General features: G+C 39.0%; 1 protein-coding gene across 7 annotated transcripts in view; it reads right to left on the reverse strand.

Annotated features, from left to right (window-relative positions):
- Positions 1-23,644, reverse strand: part of LOC120299446 (sodium channel protein type 5 subunit alpha-like) — a 289,877-nt gene that overhangs the window by 133,094 nt on the left and 133,139 nt on the right. For all 7 annotated transcript variants that reach the window (XM_039324300.1, XM_039324298.1, XM_039324297.1 and 4 more), the window contains one exon: positions 14,645-14,736. In XM_039324300.1, the coding sequence (XP_039180234.1) occupies positions 14,645-14,736 (92 nt within the window). The remainder of the gene's footprint in view (positions 1-14,644; positions 14,737-23,644) is intronic.

Genomic DNA, 23,644 nt, shown 5'->3' on the forward strand with positions numbered 1-23,644 from the left:
ACTAAAGGAACATTTAAAGGACTATTTTCTTTTAAATATGCACAAGGGAACACCAATGTCAATGGTATGGGATGCAGGTAAAGCTTTCATGCGTGGGATTTTGATACAAATGAATAATATTCATAGACAAAAACAGATTCAGAAACGTAAGGATTTGGAAGATGAGATTAAATTAAAAGAAAAAATTTTGATTTTAAATCCCACAGATGAAAAAGATAAAGAATCTATAAAATTGCTTAAAACACAATTTAATATGTTGATGGCTGATCAAACTGCAACTAATTTACTTTATATGAGACAAAATATATTTTGAAATGCCAATAAACCAGGGAGATGGTTGGCTTACCAATTGAGAAAGCAACAGAGACAGAGAATTATAGATAAAATAAATTATAATGGTAAATTTGTACATCAGAAGGAGTTGATTAAGAAATCCTTTTTAGATTATTATCAGAAATTATATAAGAGTACCAATATACAGGTTTTAGATATAGACAACTACTTAAATGAAGCCAACTTTCCTAAATTAACAGAAGACCAGAAACAAGAAATTAATGGTTTAATTACCAGTGAGGAAATTGAGACAGTGATTAAAGAATTAAAATTAGGTAAAGCACCGGGTACGGATGGTTTGACATCTATTTATTATAAAACCTTGGTACAAGAGGTGATTCAACCTTTAAGACAGCTGTTTAATAATATATTACAGGGTTCAGAGATCCCCCCGTCATGGGGTAGAGCTTTTATATCTTTAATCCCAAAAGAAGATCAAGATCTTACCTTACCAAAGAATTATAGACCTATATCACTTCTAAATGTAGATTATAAGATTTTTGCAAAAATACTAGCTAATAGGCTTATGAGGGTTCTGCATCAGGTTATACATAAGGATCAAACGGGGTTTATAACTGGAAGGTATATGAAGAATAATATCAGACAAATTATTAATTTATTAGAATATTTAGATAAAAATAATCAAGTTTCTGCAGGATTGATATTTTTAGATGCCGAGAAAGCTTTTGACCAATTGAATTGGCAATTTATGTTAAGACTAATTGAGAAAATGAACTTTGGAGAAAAAATTTTACAAGCTCTTGGTGCTATTTATCAAAAACAAACGGCACAACTTATAGTTAATGGGGGCTTATCAGAGGTTTTTACAATAGAAAAGGGGACTAGACAGGGATGCCCATTGTCACCTCTGCTGTTTGTTTTAACTCTGGAAATATTGTTGACTAAAATTCGAGAATCACAGCAAATAAAAGGAATAGAAGTCAATAAAAAAGAATATAAACTAAGAGCTTTTGCAGATGATTTGGTGGTTACACTGTCCCAACCTACTTACTCTGTATTAGAGTTATTACAATTGATATACCAATATGGACAGGTTTCGGGTTTTAAAATTAATAATAACAAGACTAAAATACTACCTAAAAATATGACTAATATGGATAAGCAGGCTCTGGTTAATCTGACAGATTTTGAGGTTGTTGATAAGGTAAAATACCTGGGGGTTACTTTATCTGTCTCTAATGTAAAATTGTATAAAAATAATTATGAAAGGTTGTGGGTCAGGATACAAAGAGATTTGAAAAATTGGGAGAAGTTGCAATTATCTCTTTTGGGAAGAATTGCGGTGATCAAAATGAATGTTCTGCCTAAGTTCCTTTTCTTATTTCAAATGATACCTATCTTAAAGAATGAGGTCAATTTAAATGAATGGCAGAAAGGTATCAATAAATTTATCTGGGCAGGGAAAAAACCAAGAGTAAAGCTTAAAATTATACAAGATACTCGTGAGAGAGGTGGACTCAACGTACCGAATTTGAAATTGTACTATGATGCTGTGGTTTTAACATTAATTAGTGATTGGGTTAATTTAACAAATGTAGAAATACTCCTCTTGGAGGGTTGGGATTTACTTTTTGGATGGCATGCCTATTTAATTTTTAATAAAAAAGTTGATCGGGTTTTTAAATCCCATATTATAAGGATTTCTTTACATCGGGTATGGAGGAAATATTATAGAAGTGATTTTAAAATACCATTATGGGCTATACCTTGGCATGTGATAGAGGGTATAAAGAGAGGAGTTAAGATGGATAGCGTTTCCTACGCACAACTACTCAGATGGGATGGTAAAAATTGGCAGTTAAAATCTTTGGAAGATTTAGCACTAGAAAATATTATATACTCGTGGTTTCAGTATAGACAAATAGTGGATAGATGGAAGATAGATCGTAATGTGGGTCTGCTTAGAGAAGATGAAAATTTTTTTAAACAACTAAAGGATCAAAGGCGAACTCACATTAAGAGAATTTATGGAGTCCTAGTAGAATTGGATTCAGAACCAGAATTAATTAAAGATTGTATGATTAAGTGGGCACAAAATTTCGGTGAACCAGTTCTACTAGATACCTGGGAAACCATCTGGGTGAGGAATGTTAAATTTACTCAAGCCCAGAACTTAAGGGAGAATTTTTATAAAATGTTTTATAGATGGCACCTTGATCCACAAAAGTTGTCTCGTATGTATCCTGACCTACAGCCTAAATTCTGGAGATGTGGTTGTTTGGATGCTACTTATTAACATATCTGGTGGTCGTGTAAAAATATAAAAGCCTTTTGGATTAAGATATGGTGGAATATCCAAAGAATTTTTAGAAGGAGGGTTAAATTTACCCCACAATTGTTTCTGTTAGGTATTGTTACTGATTGTGACACTAAGGAGGTTATATTGATGTTAAACTTAATCCCAGCCGCAAGGTTGTTAGTAGGGCAATATTGGAAGAAGGAATCTTTGCCTACTTTGCAAGAGTGGTTTCCTAAAGTTTCTTATTTGGCAGAAATGGCAAAGATTTCGGCTTTTTTAAAAGATCAATCGCAAGAGAACTTCTTTGCGGTATGGGAAAAATGGATAGATTTTGTACAACACAGGTTGGATATAAAAAATATTATTTAGTTTTTCAATAACTTATATATAAATTTTATATTTTATAGATTGTATTTTTCTTTTTTCTTTTATTTTTTTTCTCTTGCTCCTTATATCTTTTATCTCTACTTTATTTTTTTATATTTCTTTTCCTCTTTTTTCTTTTTTATTCTTCTTCTTTCTAAGCATTTTTTTCTTTTTTTTAATAGTTATGCTTTTTACATATATATATTATTATTAATTATTTTATAAGTTGTATAAGTATTGTATTTAGACTTATTTATGGTTTATATTCTTCTTTTTAAGATTTTAAGAAACTTAAGAAATTTTAATTAAGCCTATATTCAGTTCTGGGAAGGTCGAGGGAGGGAGTGGGAGGGTTGGAGTGGGTTGGGTAGGGTTGTTTTTCTTTTTTGTAAAATTAAAAAAAAAAAAGCCAATAGGAATTGTCCAGGCTGTCTCTGCCCTGCTGAGCCCGCCAAAAGTCCCATTCTGCAAACGGTGCTGCACCAGTTGAGTAGTCCTCGACTTACGACCGGTTGAGTAGTCCTCGACTTACAACCGGTTGGGGGTCATGGCATTAAAAAGGTTGAGAACCACTGGTCTACGGAGATGCAAACAAAAGTGTTCTATTCCAACAAGTATTTTATTCCAGTCCCACTAGTCAAGAACAGTAAATTATTATTATTAAATTTTTAAGAAGAATTCTTGCAATTAAATCTCAAACTAAGCAAGGCAAGACTTCTAAAATGATCTGTCTTACTCTCCAATAAATGGTGGTCAATTTCCTCATTTGAGTTGTATCTCATTTAAGCATTGAACAATTTTTATGGCCATCAAGGATAACAGAATCAAACACATTAAGGAATAACATTAGAAACGAGCCTTATAGGACACAAATCCTTCCATTAAAGAAATCCCATTAAAAGAAATGCAGCTTGCATAGCCATGCACTATTTTCATTGATTTCAATATTTATCAAGTGCAAGCTAGCTATCAGTTACTTTGTGCCCCGATCAGATGTCGCACTGCAAATAAGACACCATTTTTAAAAAGCATTAAAATAGCAAGCAACATCAAACTTTGGAAATTCAGGACATCCTGAACACTACCCATCCCTGGTTTTCCTAGGAGAACTGACAACATTATTCATGTTTTTGATCTTTAAAGCACCCAGGCAGATGTTGGCAATCCACAACAAGACACGAAAAATATTTTCCTTCCTGTAATTTGAATAGATAAATAGGTGTCTCATTGGTACGTCATCTGGTTTCATCTTCCACATGAACCTTATTTGCCCATTTCCTTTTTTTTTCTAAGAAGTGCCTTCCTGAGTTAGAAAAACATATACGTGGCCAAGATAACAGCCCCCAAAACATGCAGCTCTTCTTGAGTACCAAAGAAATGCTATGGGGCTAATTTGTTCAATCTCAACAAAAGGACATTGCTATTTTTTTTTTCATTCTGAGATCCAAGTTCTGTTAAGACTTCTTCAGTCTGGTATCCTCCAGATACATTGGACTACAACACTCAGAATTCCTAGCAGGTGGGAATTTTGATAGTCTATTAGGAGGATGCATTTGCCCTAGAAGTTTATATTATATGAGGATTTCCTTGTTGGTCTTATAAAACACAAAAATTTGGCTCTTCCTCAAAAATCTCAAAAGACTTATTCTAGAAAGACACTATAAGTAGCCCTCGTCTTACAGTCAGAATTGAGTCCAAAAATTTATATTGCTAAGGGAGAAATTTGTTAAGTGAGTTTACCCCATTCTACAACTTTTCTTGCCACATTCATTAAGTGAAACATTGCAGTTGTTAAATAGTAACACCGTTGTTAAATAAATCTGGATTCCCCATTGACTTTGCTTGTCACAAGGTCACCAAAGAGGATCACGTGACTCTGGGACATTGTGACAGTCATAAATATGAGCCAGGTATCTGAATTTTGATCACGATGCTGCAGCAGTCATAATTGTGAAAAATGGCCATAAGTCACTTTTCTTGGTGCTGTTGCAATTTTGAATGGTCATTAAATAAACTGTTGTAAATCGAAGACTACCTGTACTTCAGTTGTAACTTTGATAACTAGCAAACTATCAAACTTCTACAGTAGTTCAAAACCTTCAGCTTTAGCATTGCATAAATGTTTGTTTGTTAGATTTATATCTTTGAATTCTCTTTGGATAAAGCATGATTCCTAATAATGAATTATACACCTGTGTATTGTAGAAAGTGATTAAACTGTAAAAAAAGAAAAGAAAAAGCCGCTATCAGCCAAAGTGGAATTTGGGGCAGGAAGGATTTCAAGCAGATTAGTAGGAATGGCTTTCATGCACAATCCTGCAATAGTAAATATTGCAAATAGTAGGCTGTTATTCCACACAAGGGACAGATCAGCATAGTAGAATATTCACTGTTCCTCAGTGACAAATATTCACATCTGCCATGGACTACCTCATCTTCCTATTGGTGGGAACAAATACCGGTGACCTGCCTTACCTGTGGTGGAGAGAGCAATAAAAATTGCTCAGCGTTTTGTACAGCAAAATGGTTGACATGAAATCAATACCCAGTAACAGTGACAAAATAGCTAATAAACAATTCAGAGGGGAAAGAATTGGCAGAGGATGCCCGAATGATCCCATCCTCTGTGAACACATTCTTGAAAGTGCTGGAAACAGCTTCTTTCTGGCTGGATGCACCAGAAAACACCTCAACTCGGTTGCTGAATTAACTCATTTTCTAGTTCACACGAGCCATTCAACCGTAAATTAACCAAATGGCTCAAATAGGTGTAATTATCTGAGCCACAGAGAATAAACCAAACTTAAAATTAAGCAAACTTTGGATGTTGCTTGGATGCAACGGTTAGGGCAGTGATGGCGAACCTTTTAGAGACCGAGTGCCCAAAAACTGGCCCCGCCTCTGCTCCACCCCCTGCACCGCCCCCACCCTGTCTGCCCGCAGGGCTACTCACTGCCTCCAGGGTCCGCCGCAGATCACCCAGGCAGCCCAGCAGTGCCATGGTGGCCACGCCCTCTGCCCATGCCCCATAGCATCAACTGTGTGCAATGGGGTATAAGGGCAGAGTCTTATCTACGCTGCCTGGCTGCCATGTCCTTGGCAGTGCTGCTCCGTGTGGGCCACGCTTGGGGGCAACTCTCCTCCAGGGGGGCTGCTGATGAGGAGGGGGTCACAGGGAGAGGCAAGACTGGGGCAACTGCACGTGTGCCCACAGAGAAGGCTCTGAGTGCCGCCTCTGGCATGCGTGGCATAGGTTCGCCACCATTGGGTTAGGGTCTTCAAGGGCACTGGTTGAGCATACTATGAGAATGTGTGTGTTTGTGTGTGTGTGTGTGTGTGTGTGTGTGTGTGTGTGTGTGTGTGTGTGCTGGCTCTCCCACTATTTTGAAGACAACAAATACAGGAAGTCTTCAATTTACAACCATTCATTGAGTGATCATTCAAAGTTACAGTGGCACTGAAAAAAGTATATTACTACAGTTTTTCATACTTATAACTATTGCAGCGTTCCCCAGGGCCATGTGATCAGAATTTGGATGCTTGGCAACTGACTCATATTTATGACTGTTGCAGTGTCCCAGGATCATGGGATCACCATTTATGACCTTCTGGCAAGCAAAGTCAATGGGTATAGCCAGACTCACTTAACAACTGTGTTACTAACTTAATAATTGCAATGATTCACTTAACAACTGTGGCAAAATAGATTGTAAAATGGGGAGAAACCAACTTAACAACTGTCTCGCTTAGCAACAGAAATTTTGGGTCCAATTGTGGACTGTAAGTCAAGGATTACCTGCATTGATCTCATCCTCTGATCCAGTCAACCCCATACTCAGTAATATAGATTTTCACTCAGTTGCATCTTTTATATCCCTCAACTGCCTTGAAGGAGGCCGGTCGGATTTCACATGCCTGACCCTTACTAATTACCTTTTATTTTTCATTGATATGGGAAAATATTTATTTTATTACATTTAGGTGCCAACTAACTCAAAACCGACTCCAATACTCTGGAAATCTCAGGTGGTATAATTAGATTAGTGACATGACGGACAGGCCGAAGGACGTACAACTACTTCCTATCTATATTTGACACTTTTCTACTATTCCAATTGTGGATAAAAGGATCAGAGAAAAAGAAATAAAAATAGAAACACATTGTGTAAAAAAAACCAACTCGAATTTTTGCTGGATCTCCATAGAAATTAGTCTTTGGAATAGTTAACTGCAAGAAAAGCGGTTTGTGGAGTTTTGGTCTGGGGGGAGTTAATTTAACTCTGTTTGGGGATAAATCTAATCCTTTGTGCACTATCTGACTAGGTCAACTGATCTCTTTTTGATGTTCCCAAAATGTACTAACCCTCCATTGACCCAGTTAACTGTGATGTGGGAATAGGATATTAGGACCAACAGGGATTATAGGAGCTTTGTGCCAAAATAACAGCAGCCAACAAATTCTCCTTTTAGATTAAAAAAAAAAAAGTATTGATTTTCAAAGCTCTTATTAAACAAAATCTCCCACCTGAATAATTCTAGACATAGGGAAGTAAATAAAGGGGTTTTTAGGAAAATTAATGATGTATCTTAGAGGTATCCCTGGAATAAAAGGTGAGGGATTGAAAATACTATCCACAGCATTGATAGAACTTCCTATTCAATTAACAAGTGACACGTGCACTATTTATTGCATTACATTTATCATTCCATGGAAAAAATTAGTTACTATTCTGTCCTATTTTGTCCCATGGAGATAATCCAACTGATGTAGAGACATGCATTCTAATACAACTCAAACATTTATATTTTAATCCCAGGACATTCCACAAAAGAGGGAATTATGTGATTACAGAAGGAAAATTTGGAGGAGATAACTTGAAAGTTCTGTCAGGATTGGGAAAGTGTTTGTTCTCCTTTCATTTTCATTTGCCTTAAGGCAGCTGGAAGACCCTGTCACACCCATAGCCTAGTTTTGCAGTGGGCTATGTTGCTTTCCCAGCCTGAGACACACAACCCACAGCAAAATGGACCATCAGGAAACAGACTGTCACAAACAGGGGAGAAAATAGATAACAGATCAATAGCCAGTCACTTTGTCTCATTCCTTTCCAAATGTTTGGTGGCGGTAGCTAAATCTACAAGAGGAAAGGATAAATATATTGCCTTGAACATCTATAGCAGTGGTTCTCAACCTGTGGGTCGGGACCCTATTTGGGGTTGAACGACCATTTCACAGGGGTCGCCAAACAACGCAGTCCACCATTTTTTTCCCCTTTTCCTTAGCTGTGCTACTCCCTTTTATTCTATTGGCTTTTGAAAGCCAATAGAATAGACTCTCTTGAATAGAGTCTAATTCTATTGGCTTTCAAAAGCAATAGGAATTGTCCAGGCTGTCTCTGCCCTGCTGAGCCCGCCAAAAGTCCCATTCTGCTAACGGTGCTGCACCAGTTGAGTAGTCCTCGACTTACGACCGGTTGAGTAGTCCTCGACTTACAACCGGTTGGGGGTCACGGCATTAAAAAGGTTGAGAACCACTGATCTATAGGAAAGTGGGGATATAATTCTAACAATAAATAAATATTTTGTGCAGGAGGAATTATAAGCATTCCTTGACTTAGAACCATTAATTTAGTGAACATTTGAAGTTACAATGGCATTGAAAAAAGGACCATTTTTCACACTTATGACCATTGCAGCACCCCCATGGTCTTGTGATCAAAATTCAGACCCTTGGCAACCGATTCATACTTATGATGGTTGCAATGTCCCGGGGTTGTGTGACCCCCTTTTGTGAACTTCTGACAAGTAAAATCAATGGGGAAACCAGATTCACTTAAGAACTGTGTTACTAAAACACAAGTGCAGTGATTCCCTTAAGAAATGTGGAAAGAAAGGTCATAAATTGAGACAAAAATCAACAAATTTCTCACTTAGCAACAGAAACATTGGGTTTAATTGTGGTCATAACTTGAGGTTTTCCTTTGACTATTTTGTACAGGAGGGATTAATAGGCACATGAATTCTAATAGAAAGATTCATGGGGGAGAGATACTCTTGAAGATGCTGAATTTAAATTTCACAAGAAATTTTTGTGGGCTTGGGTTTGGCAGTAGAATTTCTCCCACTGCTGTGGTGTGGTCATGTAACAAAAACACAGCCAACAGGAAGATCCTGATTTATCAACATGCGGATCCAAAGTGTGACAGGCCTTGTCATCTAGCATTCCACTGCGTTAGAAGACAGCTTAGCAGCCAAGAAAACAAAATGTTGTGGAATAGAATTGGAAATTATGCAAATACCTCATTTGGAAATGCTTTGACTGATCAATGCTAACTATCAAGTGCTGGGGAAATCAGGAGACTCAGGCAGTTCAAATGGGTATAAAGATTTATTGCAAGCTTAAGCTCTCTACAAGAATCTGAGCTACTAACGGTCAAGAGAAATAAGCAGGAATTAAGAAGGCAATCAAAGTGGGCTGGACTTAGATCTCCTTTGAGTGTGCAGGGACTGAGGACTTATGACACATTTGACCTCTCCCTCAGGCTCAGCCTGGTTATCTCCTACACCAGGGGTGAGGAACTCTGGCCCTTTTATGACTTTTGGACTTCAACTCCCAGAATTCCTGAGCCAGCCATGTCATTAAAAAGGCCATAGTTCCCCACCTCTGTCCTACACTACAGTCTTAAATGATTCCACGTTAGAGAGCACAGACACAAATCTAAAATGTGGAACCTTTCACACATGGATCCTCATCTGGTTAGTGCTTTGTTTGAGGAACATCCTTAAAAAATCACCTCAAATGAAAAGTGAAGTGACAGTCCAGGATTCTAGCCTCCAAGGGCATATTTAGGGAAAACCAAGAAACTACATTATGATTGGTAATACTGAAAAATATCTGGGTATGTGTGAGTCGGTCAGCTTCCATATTTCACAAAGTCTTAACTGCTGGATTTCCCTTCAGTCTGAATTCTGAAATGGATTTGGCGACCTCTCATCAAAGTAAAAAAAAAATGGAGTTTCTTTACTCTTTGGGAAGAATATAGGTAGTTCTTGACTTACAACAGTTCATTTAGTGACCATTCCAAGTTACGATACTGAAAAAAGTGACATGGCCACTTCACACTTATGACCATTACAGCATCCCCATGTTCACATGATCAAAATTCAGACAGCATATGACTCATATTTATGATAGTTGCAGTGTCCTGGGGTCATGTGATCATCTTTTGCAACTTTCTGACAGCAAAATCAATAGGGAAGTCAGATTTATTTAACAATCAATCAATCAATCAATCAATTAATCAATTCAATTAGAGCTGGAAGGGATTTTGGAGGTCTTCTAGTCCAATTCCCTGCTCAAGCAGGAGATGTGTTGCTAACAACCCTGTTAGTAACTTAACGTCTGCGGCAAGAAAAGTCGTAACACAGGGCAAAATTCCCTTAACAACTGACTCATTTAGAGACAGAAATTTTGAGCTCAACTGTGATCGTAAGTCAAGGAGTACCTTACACCCATTTTAAAAAAAATCAAGGGAATAGGTTGCCTCCCAGAATTTGGGTATTCAATCACTGGAGAATTTCAAGAAAAGACTGATCAATTATTTGTCCAGGATGGAATAAGGACTTCGGGCAGAGGTTGGAACTAGAAGACCTCCAAAATCTCTTCCAGTTCTATGATTCTATGATCTACAAACTCTGATCTCATCAAGGAAATGAGCACTGCTTAAAGAGCTCAATGGTATGGATTCCTTGGTGCTCTCTGAGCTTGGTTGTTTTTTTTTTTTTTTTGCAGACCTTTCATCACTCATGATGAAACCTCATCACGGTAACCTCATGATGATGTGAAAAGAAGGAAACATCTGCAAGGAAACAACCAAGGTCAGAGATCACCAAAGACCCCACAGTTCAACCCTCAGCTACAACATTCTCTTCTACTGGAGCTCGCTGGTAATAGCAAAACATGGCAACATTTTTATATTTTGACTATTCTTGAAAAAGACTAAGCAAGGCTGAATCATTTAGTATTGTGATGAAAGACCAGCAGAAAATATCAAAGTTATAGCCTAGATTGGGAATTTGAAAAAAACATCCCAGAAACCAACAATAAGCCACTATTATTGTTGCAAGAAAAAAAATCTACACAGCCAGGACAAATAATTGCTAAGACCCAAACACCACTTGAAGAAGTCTTTATCTTTCTATACATAAACAAGTGCGTACAAAGTTTGCTGTACTATTGGTTAAGACATCGGGCTTGTCGACGGGAAGATTGGCAGTTCAAGACCCAGGCACCGCGTGATGAGGTGAGCTCCCATCCTCACCCCAGCTTCTATCCACCAAGCGGTTCAAAAGCATGCAAATGCGAATAGATAAATAGGTACCACTTCGGTGGGAAGGTAACAGCATTCAATGCGCCTCGGCGTAGTGTCATGCTAGCCACATGACCACGGAAATGTCTTCAGCCAATGCTGGCTTTCTTGGCTAGGAAACGGAGATGAATACCGCCCCCTAGAGTTGGACATGACTGGGTAGGGGAAAACCTTTCCTTTTTCTTTTACCTGACAGCTGAGCAACCTCCTTCCTATGTGTTTAGGAAAGCCAAAAGTATTTCACTGTCTACAACTCGCCATTAGCTTTTGTACAATTCAGTATGGCAGTGATGGTGAACCTTTTAAAGACTGAGTGCCCAAACTTCAACCCAAAAGCCACTTATGTATCACCGGGTGCTAGGTGGGTGTGGCCTGCTGGGTGGACGTGGCTACAGTGGTCATGCCAGATGGGTGGTCGTGGCCAACTTGATGTTGCTCCTGGGGAGGGAGACCTGTGGGGGCCGGGCAGGGTTGGGGGAGATCCAGGGGTTCTCTAGTGGGTGGGGTGGTGGGCAGGAGGATGGTCCTGCGGAGTGAGGTGAGGCAAGGTGAGAAGGGGGGGTGCCATTGTCGGAGGGCAAGGCAAGGGCCTGGCACCATCAGCCCCACACACAGAGGCTAGCAAGCGCATGGGTGTTGGGATGCATATGGCCACATGGGACCTCAGCGATTTAGCAGGCGGCTGGTTGAAGAGGACAGGTGCCATCTCCGGGGCATGGCACGGGTGCCCACAGAGAGGGCTCTGAGTGCCACCTCTGACACACGTGCCATAGGTTCGCCACCACTGCAGTATGGGATCAGGGAAGGTAAGGAGGAGGAAATCCAGATCCATTAAAATAAAATTGCATTTTCCTCCCATGGATTTTCATTTGCCTTCTGGAAAATATGACATTCATCCCTTAAACGCTTCACAGGTGCCTCAAAACAAGTGCCATTGCTTTAGTTTCAGTGGAGAATGCTGCAGTGTGAATATTTGCCACCTAATTTAGCGGCAGTTTCTAAAGGGTGTTGGTTCTGCCAACCCTTGTCTCTCATCCTTCTCTCTCTAAAATAAAATCAAGATAAAATAAAAAATTAAACAATCTCTTTTTTATTCTATAATTGCCAATATCTACAGGATAACCATCTACAGGTAGTTTTCGACTTACAGCCATTCGTTTAGTGAATTGAAAAAGTGAATTATGAGACTGTTTTTCACACTTATGACCGTTGCAGCATCCCCATGGTCATGTGATTAAAATTCAGTTGCTTGGCAACTGGCATGTATTTATAATGGTTAGATGCCCCGGGATCATGTGATCACCATTTGTGACTTTCCAACAAGCAAATTCAATGGGAAAGACAGATTCATTTAACAACCGTGATACTAACTTAACAACTGCAGTAATGCACTTAACAACTGTGGCAAGAAAGGTCATAAAATGAGGCAAAACTCACTTAACTGTCTTGCTCAGCAATGAAAATTGTGAACTGAATTGTGGTTGTAAGTCGAGGACCTATCTGTACACAAAATCTGTCATGCACATGGTTGGTTGTTTTGACATTCTTCTCTACCTGCCATGCAGTTGAACGAACTTAACACTAAGGAGACCTGTCCATAGATACGCTCCTGGCATATTTATTTTTCTCCATCACTCCACTGCCAATTTAAAGGGTGAAAGAGGGGAAGGAGGAGAGAGGAACATAAACACATCCATAACTAAGTTTCATAAGAAGGGGAGAGGAAAAAAGGAATTGGCTTCATTTTTGACTAAAATAAGCCAATACGGGAGGATGTCAAAGAGAGGAACTGGCACCACTGGAAATTAAAAGACGTTTCACAAGAAGGCTGCACTATTGGTCTCAGTGGAGTTTCTGAGGGAAAAAAGGACTTGAGAATTGTGCCCAGATTCAGTTGACTCGGATTTAAATTGCTAGGCCTAATGATACTGAAGAAAGATGAATCCAGCCTTCCAACAATATTGGACTTCAATTCCCATCTTCACAAGTGACGATGGAAGTTTGTGAGTCAACAAAATGAGAAAACAAAACTGGATTTGTCATTCTGAAAGTTTTTTTTCAGCTATAAAAGCATTTTTTATATAAATACAAATTTATATAAATATAAATTTTTATATAAATTTGTAAATATAAATAGTCTTTAGCCTAAAATTAATTTTATTGAAGGATCTTACTTTTTCCAAGGAGAGTGTCATATTTTTGCAATTTACCTCCAAAACATTTTCATGCAAAAGATTTTTTTCAATGGATTGGGCCTAGTTTTTTTTTTGTTCTATTTTTCTAACAAATTAAAGGTTTAAAATATTAGATTGAGTGGGGGTGGGGGATCATTGCAAGTCATACTTCTGAGAGCCAATTTGAGGTATTAGTTTAAGGTGTTGGACTTAGAATAGGGCTCTCCAAGTTTGACAAATTTAAGACTTGTTGACTTCAACTCCAGAATTCCTCAGCCAGCTTGGTGGCTGAGGAATTCTGGAAGCTGAAGTCAACAACTCTTAAAGTTGCCAGATTAGAAGTACCGTGGATTAGAAGTATGAAAACCTGAGTTTGAGTCATGCCTCAGAACCAGAAGTCAACTCAGTGACTTGACCAGTCACTCTCTCTTGGTGGAGATGTCTGAGAAAGAACAGGAGAACCAGGTTGTAAATTTTCCTCATTCAAAGAACTACCCAGAGACTCTAGAGCAGGAGTCTTCAAACTTGGCCCTTTTATGACTTGTAGACTTCAACTCCCAGAATTCCTCAGCCAGCGTGCCTGGCTGAGGAATTCTGGGAATTGAAGTCTACAAGTCATAAAAGGGCCAAGTTTGAAGACCCCTGCTCTAGACCTGACCTACCCTGTCAGCTCAAGAGCCAATGTGGTGCAGTGAGGAAGATCCTAGACGGAAGCTGGGAGACCCTGAATTCTAATTCTGCCTTAGGCATAAAAGCCATCTTGGCATTGTAGGGCCAGTCCTTCTCTCTCAGCCCTAGGAAGGAGACAATAGCAAACCACTTTGGAAAACATTGCTTAGAAAACAACATGGACATGCTTGTATAGTCATGAGTCAAGACTGACCTGAAGGCACAAACACAAAAAATTTCCACCCAGATATTTTAGATCCACAAAGAATGTTTGATGCTCACCATAAAATAAAGTATGAGGGGATGGATTAAGGCCATATCAAAAAGCATTCTATTGACAGGTTCCTCTATTCCCTTTACTCATCCATACCAAACCATATTCTACCGGCGGCCATTTTGCTATGGGGGAATGGCACATAAGCTTTACTGGGTGCGTCCCAAGTGCTTAACCCCCATTATAATTTTTGTTTCACCTGAAATGACTGAGATTGTTTTCAGCGCCCGGAGAACTCTGAATGTTCGTAAGGCTGAGACATTGCCCACGTCCACAAATTCTGTTATGTATCTGTAAACAAGGAAAGTTTCAGACAAGAAGAAGAAGAAGAAGACCATGACAGCAAAACAAGGACAGCAAAAGAAAGAAAAGAAGAGAAAGAAGGGAAGGGGAGGACAGGGAAAAAAATAGTCACTTGAGGCTGAGACCAGATATGTCATTATCAGGGCTTCTTACCTGGTTTGTATGAAACAGTTTTTTGTTTTTTTTTAAGCGATCAGTAGCCTAACATTCCAAAGTGTGAAATTTTTACCTAGTCTGGTCAATTTTCGTACAAATCTATTGAATTAAACCAAAATTGTTTGGAAACACTCAGCAAGGCACACATAACTAGGGACTGTCTTAAAATGGCTCAGGCTTGTCTAGAAATGGTATAGGGCAGGGGTAGGCCACCTTGGCTCTTTTATGACTCGTGGACTTTAACTCCCAGAATTCCTGAGCCAGCATGGTCCAGCTTGGAAACCTCTCCCTTTTCCCTCAGCATGGCTGGCTCAGGAATTCTGGGAGTTGAAGTCCATGAGTCATAAAAGGGCCAAGATTGCCTACCCCTGAGTTACTAGGAAGATGAGGGGACTTCAACTTCCAGAATTTCTCTGCCAGCATGGCACCCTATATCAGGAATAGGCAATCTTGGCTCTTTTATGACTCGTGGACTTCAACTCCCAGAATTCCTGAGCCAACATGGCTCAGCTTGGAAACTTCTCCCTTTCCCCTCAGCATGGCTGGCTCAGGAATTCTGGGAGTTGAAGTCCATGAGTCATAAAAGAGCCAAGGTTGCCTACCCCTGGTATAGGGTCTCCTGCTCATGCAGGAATTGGACTAGATGACCTCTAAGGTGATTTACAACTCTGTTATTCTGTTATCTTAAACCTGATGTGCTGATTACCAGAATTGGTAAACGGCTTTTCTGTCTTAGCAATTCTCACCTGTACTGATTTCCTGCAGGTCTGCTGCTAAAATATTTGTGCATTATGGACATTTCTGTTCTATATTTTGGCTGCTGGATTAGCTCATGCAAACCATCATATCTTTCATCTATTTAAGACAGATTCATTTTTGTATTCCGATATTCCATTTTCTTCCATTATGATCCTCAAGGCAATTGCACCGAATTTTTAAAGGGTTCTCTTTAGGCCAGGGGTAAGCAACCTTGGCTGTTTTATGACTCGTGGACTTCAACTCCCAGAATTCCTGAGCCAGCCATGCTGAGGAGAAATGGAGAGGTTGCCATGCTGAGCCATGCTGGATCAAGAATTCTGGGAGTTGAAGTCCATGAGTCATAAAAGAGCCAAGGTGGCCTACCCCTGTCTTAGGCAAAGATCTGTTTAATTGGCCACCATGAATTACTTACATAATTTTCCTGCAGATAAGCAGAAGTAAGATCAGTAGTGCTAGGCCATTTCTCTTTCTTACCCAACATCACAGGTAGTCCTCAACTTATAACCATTCATTTAGTGACCGTTTGAAATTACAATCAGTGATTTATGACCATTTTTCACATTTACGACAGTTGCAACCTCTCCATGGTCACGTGATCGAAATTGGCAACTGGCATGTATTTATGACCTGTGGTCACATGATCACCTTTTGTGACTTTCTGACAAACAAAAGTCAGTGAGGAATCCAGATTCACTTAATAACCATGTTACTAATGTAACAATTGCAGTGAGTCACTGAACAGCTGGGCAAAAAAGGTCATAAAATAGGGCAAAACTCATTTAACAACTCTTTTGCTTAGCAATGAAAAATTTGGGCTCAGTTGTGGTTGTAAGTTGAGGACTAACTGTATTGAACTTCTTACTAAAGAACATTAAATACGTAGAAAATCCCAGGATAATGAAAGTACAAACTAGTCATGTATGCAAAGACACAAAAACCAGCACTTAAGTCGTGGCCTTGCAGCAGGAATGAGGCAATGTGACTGGAACAGATTTTTGGATCAACTTAATCTTATTGTAAACGGGAATCTTACTAAGCAACCAAAAGGAATTAACTTTCTTCAGCTCTCATCCGCAATCTGCCTGAGATCACAGGTTGGTGAGCAAACAAACAAACAAAGAAAAAAAAACACCACTGTTTCAAAATTCTCCTGTTATACAGGGAACATGTCTAAGGCAGTGTGATGTTAAAGAGGCTCTAAACATCTACAATCTTATAACCTGACAAACCCATATTTTACACATTTTACATATTGAGCAGTTAAAGAGATGGAGGGTAAACAAGTGAAAATAATACATGAATTTAGAGATGTAGCTCTATGAAAGTGAAAAGAATGGGGACACTTTGATGAATCTTTTTACACTATAATGCACTTTCCAATATAAGAACATAATTGAATTTCCTCCAAATTGTTAGTGGTTAAAGATTCCTAGGAAAAGATCTAAGTTTCTTGAAGTTAAAAAGGAATACAGGAAGTCAGTTAATACCAAATCAGTCAATATCTTTGATCTGTTTACTCCCAATATTGTCAGGCTTTTCAGCTATTACGACAAAACACTCTATTAAAGTGACTACAGGTAATCCTTGACTTACAACAGTTAGTTTAATAACAATTCAAAGTTACAATGACACTAAGAAAAGTCACTTATGACTATTTTACACATGACCATTGTAGCATCCTCGTGGTCACGTGATCCAGATTCAGACACCTAGCAAGTGACTCATATTTATGACGGTCGCAGTGTCCTGGGGTCGTGACCGTTTGACAAACAATGTCAATGGGGGAAGCCAGATTCATTTAATAACCATGCTATGAAGTTAACAACTGCAGTGATTCACTTAACAACTGCAACAAGAGAGGTTGAAAAATGGGGAAAACTCACTTAACTGTCTCGCTTAGCAACAGAAATTTTGGGCTCAATTATGTTCATAAGTCGAGGAGTACATGTACAACATATATTAAGCTGTAATACAAAATTTAAGATTAGTAGGTTTATTGCAGCTAAACTATGGAGCCGTCATGAAAGAATTCAACAACTTTTGTATAACAAATTCATGATCTAATTATATCTAATTATAACAATTAATACTCAGATTTCTTGCAAGTCTGTCGCCCACCTGTTCTACATAAAGGGCTAGAAGGGAATTTCTTTGGAGCAAGAAATACAATTTCCATCTGTTTCTTCTTTTTCCTTCTCTGGGGAAGCTAGATACTAAATTAGAATCTTCTTCACACATGAGGTGGATGTTCTGTCAATTAGTAGGTTATTTAAACTTAGCCCTTAACCCTTTTATATATATGTAGGCATGAATACATGCAAGCCCTAAAAAAACATTCCCCCAGTTGTAAAACAAACTATTACAAAAGCGTTTTCTCAAAAATTAAAATGAAAAAGTAAAATTATACATATAGTTTCAAATGTGAATCCAAACAGCCCACCCTCAAATATGACTCTTAAGGCAGCTTCTGGCACCTGAAAGTATGAATAGTAATAATAATGGGATTAAAGCAAGCAAAGTATATTTTTTAAATATGAGACTTTCTTTTTACAGACTAACCCCTGCCCCATTTTATTACAGAGAGCTAACACAGTGGAAGGGATGTGGAACCCCTATTCAAAGCCTCATGTATTTTTCTGCTGATATATTAAAGCAGCACAAAGGGGGGGGGGAGATCAAAATACGTTAAAAGATTGTCAAAGCTAGAAGACCTGTCTTATCACTAATTACTGCAGTCAGGAACAAATGTGTACTAATCTTCTATTTGAGTACTGGACCATTTTGTAGAAATCTCATGGGCATTTTGTAGCTTTTTGCCAATGCTGTTTATGATTTCTACCTCTAATACAGGTAGTCCTCGACTTATAATCATTCCTTTAGTGACCGTTTGAAACCAGAAAGACACTAAAAAAAGTGACTTAGGATCGCTCTTCATATTTATTGGCCATTGCAGCATCACCATGGTCATGTGATCAAAATTCAGTCAACTGGATCATATTTATGATGGTTGCAGTGTCCTGGGATCATGTGATCATCTTTTGGGTTCAGACAAGCTGAGTCAATGGGGCAACCAGATTCACTTAACAACCATGCTACTAACTTGACAACTACAGAGATTCATTTAATAACTGTAGCAAAAAGGTCATAAAATGGGGCAAAACTCACTTAACAGCTGTCTCGCTTAGCACAGATATTTTGGGCTCAGTTTCGGTCATAAGTCAAGGACTGTCTGTAGATTAAATAGGCTATCCCTGTGGTCCTTTTCTCTCTCTCCAAAGAATAACAGAATTGGAAGGGACCTTGAAGATCTTCTAGTCCAACCCCCTGCTCTGGCAGGAAACCCTATACTATTTCAGACAAATGGTTGTCCAATATATTAAAAATCTCCAGTGTTGAAGCACTTACAACCTCTGGAGTCAAACCATTCCACTGATTAATTGTCCTAACTGTCAGGAAGATTCTACAGAGATTCATTTAACAACTGTGGCAAGAAAGATCATAAAATGGGGCAAAACTCACTTCACCACTATGTCACTTAGCAACAGAAATTGTCAGCTCAGTTGTGGTCATAAGGACTTCCTGTATTTGCCCACCAAGTGCCCCATGCAGTGGCCATCAGTCTGTGGCTGTTAATGGACTGTTAAAAGGAATAGCAAGGAACTCTCAAGCTTTGCCATATCAGCTACCTCTTTAGAAGTGAAATCCTGAATTTCAGTCCAATTCTATTTCTTTTTCCCACCTCTCACTCCAAAGTGTGATCCGACCCCTGTTAGCTTTAAGCTTTAAGCACAATTGAGTACAGAAGTCCCAGACCCTTTCAGAACTACAAATGCTTTTGGAAAACAGCTGCCCTTCTCAAAATGCTAAATGCTTCCTTTCTACGGTGGTGGCCCCCACTTTTTCTGCCATGAGGGACCATGGAGAGAGGTTTTTCCACGCACTGGAGGATGTGTTGCTTTGCACACTGTCTGCATCCCGCAAATGGGGCTTATAGCCTCTTTATGCAGCTGGTTTCTAGCACACCGCAGTCCACGGACCAGGGCTTGGGAGCCCCTGTTCTACAAGACACTTCCTGCTGCAGTTCTTTTTCTGGATAACCAGCAGGCTTGAAAACAAATTCCAGAGCTGTGGTTGTTATTTGTACTTTTTAAGAATACAGATCCTTAAGTAAGTAGAAAGATGGAGGAGAGAGGGAGGAGAGGAGGAGAGTGAGGAAGAAGAAGGAAGGGGGAAGTGAAGAGATGAGAGGGGGATGCGGTTTGGGGGGAAATGGGCGAGCAATGCCGGAATTTGTGTGTTGTAATTTATTTTTTTTATGTATCTGAATTTTATCGGATTGTAATGAAAATAAAATAATAAATTTTTTTTTTAAAAAAAGAATACAGATCCAGAAGCATGCTTGAAAATAGAGATAGCTCTGGAAACTGGAGTTGGATTTTACAACAATTCATTTAGTGAGTGTTCGAAGTTACGACGGCATTGACAAACACGACTTATGGCCAATGTTCGTACTTGCAACCATTGTTGATCAGGTGATCAAAATGTGGGAGCTTGGTTAGCGGCCCTAACACGGATTAGAGATTGGATAACCTTAGAAAATAAAAGATGTTTACATTTAGAGGGTTATGACCTCCAGCAGGGTTGGCATGCTCACATATGGATGGGCCAAAGCAGAAACCACCAATATTTTTTAAGACATAAGGTCTGGCAAGAATTAATAAAAAGCTGGAATATAGTTAAATGTCAATATTACACAAAGATTCTGGCTTGGCTATCGCCAATGGAGGCAGTCACATATCTCAATCTGTATAGGAAAGACAAAGCTATTATATATAAACACATCCTGACAGAAGAAGGTTATTTAAAACAAAAACAAGAGCTAAAACAACAAGGAATAGACATGGATTGGTTTGTCTTATCTCCAAATACAATCAAGATACATGAAAGATAAGCAAGAATGGGGTATTAACAGACAGGATATGGGATTAGATAAAATACTGCTAGGCCCGGAGAAAAAACAAATAAAGAATATTTATAAACACCTGTTGGAATATAAGCTATATGAGGAGTAGTTTAAAGAAACAATGCTGACATGGGCAATAGATCTAGGATATAATATAAATATGGATCAATGGCAGCAAGTATGGGAGCGAAATAACAAAATCACATTGATGACATCATATAAAGAAAACCTGTATAAGATGGTTTACAGATGGCATCTCCCTCCAGCCAGATTAGCCAAAATGTATAACAGATATTCATCTATGTGTTGGAAATGTAAAAAAGAAAAGGGCACTTTTTTCATGTATGGTGGACATGTAGAGAAGCACAAGTGTACTGGCATATGGTCTGGGAATGGGCAATAGAAATGACTAGGCAAAACATTCAATACAAACCTGAGACATTACTATTAGGAATACTAGAGAAAAATGTAAATAAAGAGGATACATATTTAATTATTCACGTCTTACAGCAGCAAGGATACTATTTGCTCAAAAGTGGAAAGCAATGGAAGTACTGAGTGGGGAAGCACTAATAAAGAAAATTATTTATTGCGCAGAACCATGTGATGATCTGCTTTATGATCATCCTGACTTATAACCATCACGGTCAGGCTCCTTTATCGCCATAGGTCGAAGGCAAGGTCTATGATATACAAAAACCCTCAACAAGGTTCCCACCAGAAAACTGAGTTAGCCCAGTTTCCAAGGCTCAAAAAGCAAGGGCATTCACGACATCCCTTCATCATTTCCTTCAAATCACTCTCTGAAAAGGTGTGAAGTTCTGGTGCCAAATCCACAATGATCCAAAGTTGTACAGTTGTACAGTCTGGGCGGTCTCGTGTTTTCAAACAGAATATTCATTTATAAAACCCTGTTTGTTCTCTTCTATGCCTGAGACACAAAAGAGGCACAAGTAGTTTTTAGTTCACAACGTTCAATCAAGGATGGGCACAGACCTGGGAAGTTCCAGTTCTATTAAGCAGACAAACTAAACAGGCTAATGAAGCTTGTTGTTGTTGTTGTTGTTAATTGCGAAGTCGTGTCCAACCCATCGCGACCCCATGGACAACGTTCCTCCAGGTCTTCCTGTCCTCTGCCATCTTCTGGAGTCCATTTAAGTTCTCACCTACTGCTTCAGTGACTCCATCCAGCCATCTCATTCTCTGTCGTCCCCTTCTTCTATTGCCCTCCATCTTTCCCAGCATCAGGCCCTTCTCCAGTGAATCCTTCCTTCTCATTAGGTGGCCAAAGTACTTGAGTTTCAACTTCAGGATCTGGCCTTCTAAAGAGCAGTCGGGGTTGATCTCTTCTAGGACTGACCAGTTTGGACGCCTTGCAGTCCAAGGGACTCGCAGGAGTCTTTTCCAGCACCATAGTTCAAACGCCTCAATTCTTTTGTGCTCAGCCTTTCTTATGGTCCAACTTTCACAGCCATACATTGCAACTGGGAAAAGCATGGCCTGGATTATACACACTTTTGTTGGCAGGGTGATGTCTCTGCTTTTTAGAATGCTGTCTAGATTTGCCATAGCTTTCCTCCCCAGGAGCAAGCGTCTTTTAATTTCTTGGCTGCAGTCCTAATGAAGCTAGAAGGAAATAATCTGATTTTTTTTTCTTTAGCTCCTTCTGATTATGCTAAAATTGGCTACTGGACAGAAAAGGGGATGCTATTTTTCATTTATGTAAACCTCCAAGGAACTTGATATCTGACTGTAATGTTGCCCCAGAGAATAAGGAGTCAAGCTATTCTCCAAAGCATCTGAAGGTAGGACGAGAAGCAACGGATGGAAACTAACCAAAGAGAGAAGCAACCTAGAACTAAGGGGAAACTTCCTGGCAGTGAGAACAATTAATCAATGGAATGATTTGACTTCATAAGTTGTAACTACTTCAATACTGGAGATTTTCAAAATATTGGACAACCATTTGTCTGAAATAGTATAGGATTTCCTGCCAGAGCAGGGGGTTGGACTAGACGACCTTCAAGGTCCCTTCCAACTCTGTTATTCTGTTATTCTTTGGAGAGAGAGAAAAGGACCACAGGGATAGCCTATTTTATCTACAGGCAGTCCTCGGCTTATAACCAAAATACATGTGCTAAGTGAAATAGCTGTTAAGTGAGTTTTGCCCCATTTTACGACCTTTCTTGCTATGGTTGTTAAGTGAATCCATGCAGTTGTTAAGTTAGTAACGTGCTTGTTCAGTGAATCTGGTTTCCCCATTGCCTTTGCTTATCAGAAAGTCGCAAAAGATGATGACATAACTTTGAGACACTACAATCGTCATAGGTTGCCAAGTGTTTGAATTTTGATCACGTGGGACCATGGGATGCTGCAATGGTCGTAAGTGTTTCAAACGGTCACAAGTCACTTTTTCAGTGCTACTGTAAACAAACTGTAAGTCGAGGACTACCCATACTGCTACAGGAGCTTTGCAAGTTGTTCCCCAAAAAATAAATAAATTACCAGTTTGCAAAGTGATTTTACTTGTCCTCTTGTAATTATGGCCATATCCTCATAACTCCATAAGTTTCTTTGGTCGATGTTGCTTTTATCTCATCCCCAGCCTGAGGGTGAGCAGATGAAGTCATCCTTGCCAATATTAAAACAGTATTTTTCCCTATTTTTTTTCCCAACATCATGAAGATGGGTGAAATCTGTTAGGGATTGGTTATCTATTACCTTGGAGGAACGTAACTGGGCTGGGAATGAACAGAACAAAGGTAATGAAGCCCAGAGAGGGTCATCAGTGGGGACAGTAAATTTCATACTGATGTAATTTTTATTATTATTATTTTCATATTTTTTTTGCTGACTGAAAGATGGATGGAGTGCATTCAAATACTGTTGTGGGAAAAGCTTTGTATCAGACTAGATTAAACCTGGGCAGACAAATTCCCTTGCATTTGTTTTCTTCCAGTCCTGGTTTAATTTGCTGAAGCATAATTTTCTTCAGAAATTTCCCTCAAAGGATCTGAG

The sequence above is a fragment of the Crotalus tigris genome, unplaced genomic scaffold (genome assembly GCF_016545835.1).
Source record: "Crotalus tigris isolate CLP2741 ecotype Arizona unplaced genomic scaffold, ASM1654583v1 scf7180000024297.1652928, whole genome shotgun sequence".
Classification (NCBI taxonomy): domain Eukaryota; kingdom Metazoa; phylum Chordata; class Lepidosauria; order Squamata; family Viperidae; genus Crotalus; species Crotalus tigris.